At 41.9% G+C, this 11,274-nt stretch overlaps 1 protein-coding gene across 1 annotated transcript in view; it reads right to left on the minus strand.

Annotated features, from left to right (window-relative positions):
• DIS3L2 (DIS3 like 3'-5' exoribonuclease 2) overlaps positions 1-11,274 on the minus strand; it is a 169,870-nt gene that overhangs the window by 124,582 nt on the left and 34,014 nt on the right. Inside the window, 1 exon segment of the mRNA XM_009079844.1 lies at positions 5,537-5,771. Coding sequence (XP_009078092.1) covers positions 5,537-5,771 — 235 coding nt within the window.

Consider the following 11,274-nt stretch of genomic DNA (forward strand, 5'->3'; position numbering starts at 1 on the left):
ATAGTAGTACTCTCTAAACTCTGCCTGTGGCAATATGAGACACTGATAACTGCAGAAGGACTTCAGGTGCCAGAGGAAGGCACAAAAGGCAGGAAGGCACCTTGTCAAGCTTAAAAGAAGAGAGAGGACACAAAAGCACAAAAAGGGGCATAGAAGTGCATGAGAAGATGCCGAAGTGCTAAACAGAAACTAAACTCTATATTATAAATACATTTTCCTACTTTGCTAGAAGGATCAACAAACCTTTCTCAGCACTGACTCTGGAGCATCACTTTGAGCAAATAGCTTGACGTATTATTACACAACCATATGGTAAAGTTACCAAATGCCACTTCTGTGGAGTCAAGCAGTCCTGAAATACTCAAAATACAGCCTCCAGGCAGCAGCAGTGTGGGCACCAAGCAGTTTTAGGTTATAACTCCTGACCATAGCAGGACTACTAGAGACTGACAGTCACATTTCACTTGAAAGGAGATCAACCAGTGTCCACCTGGTGAATGCTGAACAGACAGGAGCATGTTCTGCAGCAGCTCCAACCCAAATTCTATTGACTCTACCCATTATCCATTGGTTATTCAGTTCAATTTTCCATCACACAACTGTCTGAGTTAGCTGTCAGTTTATTCTGCCTGTAACTGAGCTATTTCTATTCAAACTTCATTACGTCAAGGCAGTGAGCAAGCTTTGGACATTCACATATGCAAACTCTGGGTTGCAGAAGTGTAGGTGTAAGTGGAAATCCTGAACAAACACAACTATCCGATTGCTGCCAGGGCAGCCAGTCCACCAGCTTGATGATTTCTGTGAGCCACCCCGTGGGAAGCAGCATATTCTGTGTATCTGGTAGAGTAAGATCTCCCGTGAGAAGAGCTGAGAAAAGCCAAGCAAACTCGTTTGACAAGGATAGCTTTTGGCACAGTGACACAGTTTTACAAACTTTTATTTGAATATCTTTTTGCTAAGAAAAGTTGAGGCACTTTTATGAGCACAGCTGCCATTCTCATGAGTGCAAGTAGCTGCTACTGTTCAATGGCCGATGTTTCTTTATCAGAGTAATCTGATTCCAATATTTACCAAGAGACAGCTCCCATTTGCATGAAACTCACGTGACAGGCAAGACTGTGTAGGGATACAGCATCGTAAAGCATTCTGTACAGAACATTTTGCACTCTTCCCAGGTTGAGAGGATACAGAGAGATTTCTCTTTTTTTATTACACATTGAAATGGAGTATAAAGAAAATCCTTCTACTGCAGTGACAAGTCACAGAAATAATGTGTTCCAGCTCAGTACTAAGTGGTAAGGTAAAAGTTACATGACCTCTGTTGCAGCAGTCAATGTGAATGAGGATTAAGGAAAAGAATTACAGACCTGGCAAAGGTCACGTCCACTGGTGGGTGACTGCTGTGGACAGCAGAGTAAGTTGAGGTCTCAGGGTAAAACCCAGAGGACTTGCATGTCAGTACCAAGCACTACTGGGAATTAATTTTTTCTGTGTCCACAGTGTTGTTCAGACTACTATGAGAATCCTATTGCCTTGTTCTCTGCCTGCATTTCAACAGGGCACAGAAACCCCAGAAAGGGTTTGAAGGACACTGCTAAGGGAGCTGAGAAAATTCCCTCACAGAGCTCATTCTTACTGTCTTGGTAAGGAAAAAAACCAGAAAGATTGTTTAGTGTGTAGAGATATTTACACCTTGGAAATACAGTTGGACATGCAAGAGCAAAGAGACTTTCAACATTGCTGAAAAAGACCAATGACCAAAGCTTAACATTCAGACAATTTAACCATGCAACAGGACAACATGGCTCTTTGTGTAGAACAAGGTACTGGAGAGGAAAATGGCTCATCACTTCCTAGACCAGAGACTTCTCTGAAGATAATCTTTAACCGAACTTTTTTGCAAGAAAAGTCCAGAAAAGCAGAGCAAACTCCTTCAACCAGGACAACTTCTGGCAGTGTGACACCAGTTATGAACTTTTATTTAAATATCCTCAAGCAAAGCAAGACTGACACACTCCTATGAGCACAAGAACTTTAAGAAAGTACATGGGCTGAGGATTAGGTTCAATGTGATGGTCTCTTCACTTCTGTGAACTTCCCTCTTGCTTCTCCCATACCTTCTGGGGTCTTGAGAAGAGAAGAGTGGGAAGCACAGCTCTTATAACTGCAGCACTTAGTGAAGACAGACACAGAATTTGAGTCTCAGCCTGATGCATAACTATTTGTACCAATGTGCCCTAAGTCCTGCAGAGGCACAGGAAGTCCAACACACAATGACTTCAGGGAAATTCAGTCCACTCAAATCTGGGCTGTAATCAGCGTACACAATGTTTCATGCTTCAGAGCTTCTGACACCAAGGGCCAACCCCAAAATTCTTTGCCCCAGCATGCAACTGGAGATGGAGGGGGTGACTGTGCTGTGAGGAGGAACAGAGCCACAATGAGGGATGGGACACAGGCCAGAGTAGGAAAGACATCAAAACAGGCTGCGCTCCCAGCATGACCCAGAGTGCTCTTATTCGAATGACACGTCTACTTTTATTCTTCATGGTTCATTCTGACCATCAGCAGCAGAACGAATGAGCCAGCAGAGATATTGCACAATTCTACTCCTACCTCGGAAAGGACAAAGGCATCTTGCAACTGACGGCAGCAATCTGCAGAGCCTGTGTTCATGCACAAAGATTTGAGCACTGTCTCAACATGGCTCTGTTTTTTTACCCAGAATAACTAAAATTTGCTTTCTATTACAGTAGTTATAGATATTTTTCACCTCCAGAAATCTGGTGGGATTTTTGTTCAGTTTGGATTTGGGGTAGGTCTTATGTATATATGGATCTTTATATATATATACACATACACACATATGTATGCAAACACACACATACATAGATTGCACACGGGAACAGGATCGACTGTTTCTTGATTTTATTTCATTTAATATGATATCCTTGATGGAATCTTTGTCCAGCTTCTCAAAAGAACTTTCCAAAAAAGGAAGAAAGCCTATCACAAGTGTTCAAGAGTTGCACTGGCCATAGAAAATTTCTCCTGCTCCCTTCTGTGCGTAACGCCATGCACTGGGGCTGTGGGATAAACCCTGCAAAGCAATACTTAGGGAAAGCAAGTAGAGCCCTGGGTTTGGTGGGTCAGGAAGAAATCCCCCCATGGGTTCTCAACTCCCATCCACCTCTCTGTTTTGCTGGAGTACTTGTTTCCAGCAGAAGGGATGTAACATAAAAGAAGAGGCTCATATGCAGTTAGCTGGAAAGGAAAGTTCAAGCAGCAGCACCAGCCAAGCAGCTCTCCCAGGGGAGGCCCACGTTCCACAGGGAAGGACACCTCCACTCCCCACAGTCCAACCTGCAATGCACTCTGCCTCCCGACGCCGTACCATGTTCCAGTGGATGGGCTTAGGAAGTCCAGCAGATACTGCCCTCTAAGGTTAAGTTCTGTCTTGAAAAAGTGTATGTTTGGTCCTTCTGAAAGAGCATTTTAAGCCACACCTGTGAAGGCTAAACTTGGCAGGATTTTTTCTTTTTTCATGACAGTTATCAGTGATGCTAGAATAACTATAGCTGTTTTCCAGGCAAGACTTAAAAATCTGGATAAGTGATGATATGAGAAATTGCATGAAGGACAGGAAACAAGCCAAAGCAATCATCAACCACTCAAAAACACCTTCAGAAAAAGCAGCATCGTAAACTTTATATGTATAAAAAAAGGAGGGCATTAAAAAGCAGAGAAAGAAGAAACTAGGGAAAACTCCATATGGGTTATATGGCCAAAGAAGCTGAAGCAAGTATTAAAAGAGGTGATAGCAAAATACAAACTCAGCAGAAATCTAACTGGCACATCCACACCAGCCACAAGGCTTGTTAAGGATGAACACAGAAAGGCCTTGAAAACAAGAGAGAACAATTGGCTTAGGGAACTGCAGTGGAAAAGTAAGTTGGATTTCAGCTGTGCAGACAATAAGTTTATCTCACATTTGTCCTACAAATATTCTCCAAAGGCAGAATCAAATAGCAGAACCCACTCATATGGCACAGATTTTTTGTTTTGAGAGATGACTTGATAACCTCCAACACAGGTCACTCCAGAGCATCTCGAGGAACTATGATACACCAAAAAAAATAACTCCCATCAAGTCTGCACAGTCATGCAGCTCAAGTCTGTATTTACTTTAGATGTTCCTGTCAAACTAGAATGTATTTCTCAAAAGTTTAATTTGGCATTGCTATCAGGAGCAATAAAGATGCAACAGACACAACTCATGACTCAGGAGCATTTTTGGAGACTTAAAATTGTTGAGTCAAAGTGGCTCAAGGGTGTGCAGCTATAATGCTGTGTCCAAGACTGCAAAACAGATGGGGTTAATAACTACCTGTGTAAAACATCCACAGACAAGACAAGTGACTCCCAACTCAGTCCCTACGCTGGAAAGGAACAGAATGAGATGTGAGTTGGTTCACATACCTTGGCAGGAACTCAAAGACAGTGGAGGTACACAGAAGGAAACAGCATCACAAACTGGTGAGGTGGCAACTCCATTCACCAATGTTTTGCCATAAAAACTACAACACTTCCATTCAAATGTTATTTCCAGTTTTATTAACAGATGGGTGTGAAAAATGGAAGCCTACCAACAGCACAGGCAGGATCTCTGCATCTTCAAAAGCAATCCCTCAGGAAAACACAAGGTACTAAACAGAACCTTATAACACCACCAAGATTTGTCAGAGTCCAACAACTGCTATGTCCTAAGTTACTGCCATCTTTTCTGGACAACTGGGGCATGCAACAGGGACACACCAGAATATCTGTCCTGGTAAATTTTTCACAAGCAGCTGAAGGCACATGTTAAATGTGCCAATTGTCAGAATCCTTTCAACACATAGCTCTTCAGGAAGGGATTTAGTACTAGAAAGGACATGCAAAGAGCAGCATAAGCATAGTTTGGGACAGGGGAGCCTATTTTATTTTGCCCTAAGCAACACTTGATGGCTTGGATGGAATTCAGATTCAGAGTAAAATAGGTTTGCCTTCAAAACAGATCGCATAATTGGCTTTAGGTTTTAGTGCAATTTTCTTTTTAAATGGACCAAATCTTTAAGTTGCTCATAACTCAACTGTCTGAAAACAGCAACAAACCTAACTGCCCCCAAGGAAATATATTCTTATCCCCATACTGAGACACAGAGATTGGCCAGCCAAGCTGCAATGAAGGAAACTGCTACAGCAGCATCTTGAATTAAGCAGCAACCAGCAGTCCCCAGACAGCCTTGAGAATTGCGAATCTAAAAGTGTGACTTCTGTTTCACAGATTTACTTTGCATCAATCAAAACTACATAAAACCCAGTCATTAATATCCATTCAAAACTATGAAGGGAGTTTAGCAGGAAGGGATACAAGTGATATTGCATTAAGCTTTTATGCCTGTATTTTATAGCTCAGCAAAGCAAGGCAGGAAAGTAATACTTCAATAGTTTGCTCAAATAAAGGTTTAAATCAGCAATTTGATCTACTCACCCTTTTCACCAGTATCCAGGGAAAATTTCTTAATGTCGTCGGCCAACATATCCTGCAAGTGGTCTTGTCCATGCTCTGCATCATTATCATCAAACTGAGCCTCTATAATGACATCCGGACTTTTAGCATCGTCTTTCCCTGTCTCTTGAGGAATGCAAGTCCCCAACATATCCTCGGGGACATCTGATTCATGCGTGACTTCTGTTTCTTTGTCACTACCATCTGGCTTTATTACCTGGAGGAGCAGAGGATAAAAAAACAGAGGCAAGCTAAATCACTGGACTGAAGAAAGAAAACATTATCTTTCCTTTTTCATCTGCATCCCCAAGGAGCTGACAATGAATTGTGGGTGGCTGGTGGCACACTGCAATTGCCATGTAATTAGCCACAGATATTGCACAACCAAAAGAGGTACCTCACTAGGATAAAGATGGGAATGGCATGGCTGTTGCAATACCTCAACTGTGACAATAATGTATCCAAAGTGTATCTAGAGCATAACCACACAGTTCCTGCCAAGCCTCTAATCGGCTCTGCAGAAGCTGGGAGTAAGCACAGACAGGGAGGAGGATACACTACAATTTAATGAGTTGCTTAGACCATTGTTCACCAAGATACACTAATCATCCTGGGACGTCCCAAAACTCCAGCAGGTCCAGTGAATGCTGGGATTGTGTCAACGCACATCTCCAGGAGATCTCCCCAACACACAATTAGGAACAGACTGAAAAAGCACAGACCAGAGAACACGGTGCCCTGTGACCTGCAGAGGAACTGGACTGTGGCAGCTTGGTAATGCACCAAGTTTTACATGTATTTCAGGTTGTGGTCTTTTTGTTAAAGGCATCCAATTATTACTGCTACTTATACAAATCTCCTAATTCAATTACCAAGAGGAATGAAGTCAATAAAACTACAAATTAATTAACTATTAACTAACTGATAATTCAGATAAGTAACTATGGCTATTGCTACAGATTTGTCCCCACTTTAGTGCAGCACCGGCACAAGGGGAGGAGAAACGACACATGTAGTCACATCAGACAGAAAGATGAAGAGCTCATGTTCCAGTAAAGCAGACACCAGACCTGAAAGGCATCTCTCATTGCATGTGGCAGGGGCAGAAAATGCTCCATCTCAGGATATAATGACCAAAATCCTTGATGCCTTGGATCCCTAGGCCTTTACTGGCATCCTTCATGCAACTAACAGCGAGCTGCAAACACCTACCTGGCTGGAGAACATAGATGCAGCTTTTAGTTTCAAAAATGTTTAAGTTTCGCTCAAGCTGTGATTACTTCAGACTGAGATTCAAATTAGCACAGAATAAGAAATAACCTACTAAACATCCAAATCACACAGAAACTGTGATTCCAATGCCCTCCTGGTGACTGAGCTCCCCTCCAGCTGGTGCTGGTGTTCACCCTGCAAGTGCTCCTCCAAGGTCCCCAGCCCTCAGCATCACTAACCCAGTACATGAGAGCAGCAACTCATGCTACCAGCCACACAAGTGAAAGGCCCTTTAAAAATACAATAAAACAAGAAAAAACAACTTGCTGGTAACATACTTTTCATGATATATATATATAGTCACTAGAAATAAACATAAATAGCCTCAACAGGTCCTGGCTGAAGGCAACCACTCCAATGTAGAAAAATACAATTCAAAAAGCTCCAAAAATTATTGTTTAGTAAAATCAGAACTGCACAGGGAAGACTTTCACAGTTTTACATAGACAGAGCTACAGCCATGTAGTATCCATTTCTCTGTAAGCTTTTCACAATACAAAGCAGAAATAAAATCAATTTTAAAATGGGGTTGAATTCAAGTCAAATAAAAAATTAAAAAACTCAGATGACATTACGTTGAACTCTTGTTACCTTTTATGACTCTGCTTTCCATCTTTATTATCATTTTTTAACATGTATATAATTTGTTACCATAGCAGATTTTGACTCAAACATTAAATTGTGACAAAAAGAGAAAAAGTTTGGCAGAAGGTGGGAAAATGGCCGATTACTAAACCTGGCTACATTTGGTACATAAAATACTGACACACAATGGTCTGGGCAAGAACAGTCTATTAGATTAGAGAGCTGACAGGGCTCCACATGCTAGTGACTCTGCCAGTGTACCTATCCAAAAAGAAAACCAGTGTCAACAGTAATGTTTGGACCCTACCATGGTCAGATGTGGATGTATTCAGCTCTTAAATTTCAATTGCACCAGATGTGTGCAAGTGTGCAACTGCAGCAGGAGTTCATTTCCTTCAACCCCTTCAGGCTCTGTCTGCATTTTTTTCTCACCAAGTTGTTCTTTGGAGAGTGCGAGATCTGTTTCAGGTGCTAAATTAATAAGCTTTCTATACGTAATGCAGCAAACAACATCAAATATATCTTAATGACAGGAAGTGCTTCTCTAAAGATGCAGCACTGGAAAAGTTATGCCTGAAGAGTTTATGTGGCATTAAAGAAAGCAGCAGATACGCATTTCTTTTTAAATGCTAGATACTAAAATTGCTGTGCTTCCCCCAAGCTAGAGGACACAGTGCTGTCACTAGCAGCATGACACTCCAGCTGTGACTACCTAAGCCCCCAGACACACATTTCCTTACAGACTTCCAAATGGATTTTTAAGTAAAGTTTTCCAGAGTCCACAAAATCATGACCTCCACACAGAGTAGAGCAGCAAAATGTCCAGATGCTGGCAAGCATGGGCAACAGGATTTGTTTTCTTTTTAAGGCCAAGACAGATCATTTAGGCTGACCTCATACATAACCAAGCAGGGAATTTCACCCAATATTTCTCATATCACACCAAAAATTTAGGGAAGCTGTACATCACACGGCTGGAAAGCTGCATAAGACTTTACAAAATTGGGAGCTCAGTGGATACAATTACTCCATTTAAGATGATCAGAGGTGCTGGCCAACATGAGCTCATCACACAAATTCCAAAGAGCAGGATCCTTCTGTCTAGGAGCAGCAGCAAATCCAACTGTGACAGAATAAGCATTTCTTACATGCAGAATCTTTGGAAGCAGAATCTGATGATATTGCACTCTCCTATTTCTACTTATGCTATTGCAACTTGTACACGACGTAATGCACACAGCTACAACGTGTCAGCACTGATCAGACATACAAGATAAGGCAAATACACAATTGGCTCAGCCCATCACAAAGTCTTATGTGCAGAACATTCCCTGCTGGTGCAGCTGACTCTGCATGGACCCAGAAGGATGGGACTCCCCCTTGATACATATGCATGAAATGTATGACCCCACTGCCATGCAAACATCCCAGGATGCATCATTAAACCCCCTTAAAGGACCTTAACTTCCTGACCTGGGAAATCAAATTACAACCTTATAGTTGTTATTTAAAAATAAGTTTTATTAAGTATTTTGCTGAAAGGCAATTGCTTATTTCAATGTCTGGTCCTTAAGATAGTGGCAGAAAAAGTTTTCTTCCAACTTTAAATATATCACTGAACAAGCATCAAGTTTCTATCCCACAGTGACTGGTTTGGTTTGTAAAGTCATAGCTGACTGAACACAAGATCACTGAATGAAAATCCCATTTCAACCATAAATATAATAAAAACCATCTAGTGGGCAAGAACATCCTGGCATGGATATGTACAATCTGGACAGCAGAGCATCCAGCCCAGTCTTGAAGCAGCCATGAAATGAACAATTGTCCTTACTCGGGAGGAATTTGGTCCAACAGAAAACTGAACCTGTGCATCTGAAAGCACAAGGGTTACCTCCTGAACTGCAGGAGAAACAGCTTTCTCTGCCAGAACCAATCTTATATCTGTCCTGTTAGTTCCAAGCTTTTCACAGACTTTCCACCTAAGCCTCACATCCATACAAGGACAAAGCCCAGGCCTGTTTACTCTCAGATCAGGTATGGGGATTTTGTTGCTGCCTCCTCAGTGGCAACAGCCAACAACTGATGTTAGTCTATAATCTCAAACTGCTGAAAAAATCCTTCAGCTAGTTAACCCCCAGGCTTTTCCCAATAAATGCACCAAGCTGCCAAAAGTGTTTAAGCCGGACACTAATAAATTTGCTTTTCTTCCTTATTCATCTCTGATCCTTACAAGCAATTCCAGAATCCTCATAGATCTGAAGATGAGACATGGATGACTGCTGGACTAGACACAGTTGGAAGGATGCACCTTGCATGGCTAAAAACTGCCAGAAACTTGACACTTAGGGTTCCTGCTTTCAACAGAACCTTGTGCAAAGGCACCTCCTTCACTGAAAGTATCTGGCAGATAAGGAGGCAGGATCATCTTCACTACAGCTGCTTTGGACATAGATGCAATAAAAATTGAATTCTTCATCTCACTCAAAATGCTGTAGTTAAAAGGAGTATTTCCATAAGGATACTGAGGAAGAATGGAGATGGAGCACAACACCTCTTCCCCCTAAGTCAGTCAAAAATGGTTAAATGTCTCCTAATATGCAATCAAAACTAAAATGTGTAACTTGCCCAAAAGACTTTAGAAGTGACAAGTCATTAATGGTAACTCTCTTCACTGGGGCAGACAGATGATGCTCAAAGAGGCTCCTCATGCTGCTACAGAAAGGTGCAGTCAATTCACCAGCAACTGGAAGCTGAATTCAGGTTCACAACGGGCAAGGAGCTAACTTTAAACAGAGAGGACTAAACATGGGAACAGCTAGAAGGGAAACAAGGTATTAGCCCAAGCCTAGCTCCTGAGGTTTGCCAGCCAAGGTAAGATGCCTATTGTCCAAAAAATACTTTGGTCAAACAGGTTCTGCTTTAGCCATACACAAGTCATTATGCACAGTGCTGGGTAGGGAGACAAAGATTAGGTCAGAGCTGTTGGTCCTCTCTGCAGCTGAGCCTTCGTTAAGCAACAAGTCTCAGAACAGGTTGAAAGCAGTTATTTCAAAAGGGAGACAGCTGAAAACAGGGGCTTTGGACCAAATTACTGCCTCATCGTTAAAAAGACCGTTGCTACCACAACACTAATACAAACACCACATTTCATACCAATGCTGCGAACACCTGCATCTATTAGTCTCCCAGCTTTTGCCACATTAAACAGGCTCCACTTAAAAGCTGGTTCCCTAATGTTCCCTCATGAGAGAGCAGGAGTGGAGCCTGGCTAACATGAGGATGCTGTCACAGCTCATACACACATGCTAGAGCCAAGGTACCATAAATATTGTGAGGAAGAGCTTTGCTTTTCTGAAAAGAGTAACCAAACAAAGGCTGGCTCACTCCAGTTCCTTCTTGGATAAAGAAAGGATGGCACTTCCAGAAAGAGAAGAAACACCTGTCCCAATCACCCTTCTTCCTCTTCATAACCCCACGTGCACCAAACAGCTCTGGCAAAGACAACAAGGTAAAGGTGAATAGTCTCAGTAGAGCAGTTATGGCATTACTTTTAAAACAACAATAATGTTAGAGAGAGGTTTTTTGTTGTGGTTTTGGCTTGGATTTTTTTTTTTAAGAATCTTTTAATTCTAAATCACTGGAAACACTTGCTAACAGCCCACAGGACAGCTATTTTATATTAACAGCACATTATAGTTCACATCTCAGGCATCACATTGGATGCAATAATCATACAAACATCCATATTAAAATCTCTCCCTCTTGATTAGGAAAAGGCTATTTGCTCCTCCCCAGTGGGCTCTGTTGTTCCCAGATGTCACATGCAGTTTTATCACAGCAGTAGCTACAAAGCCATTCCT

The sequence above is a fragment of the Acanthisitta chloris genome, unplaced genomic scaffold (assembly GCF_000695815.1).
Source record: "Acanthisitta chloris isolate BGI_N310 unplaced genomic scaffold, ASM69581v1 scaffold18508, whole genome shotgun sequence".
Lineage (NCBI taxonomy): Eukaryota > Metazoa > Chordata > Aves > Passeriformes > Acanthisittidae > Acanthisitta > Acanthisitta chloris.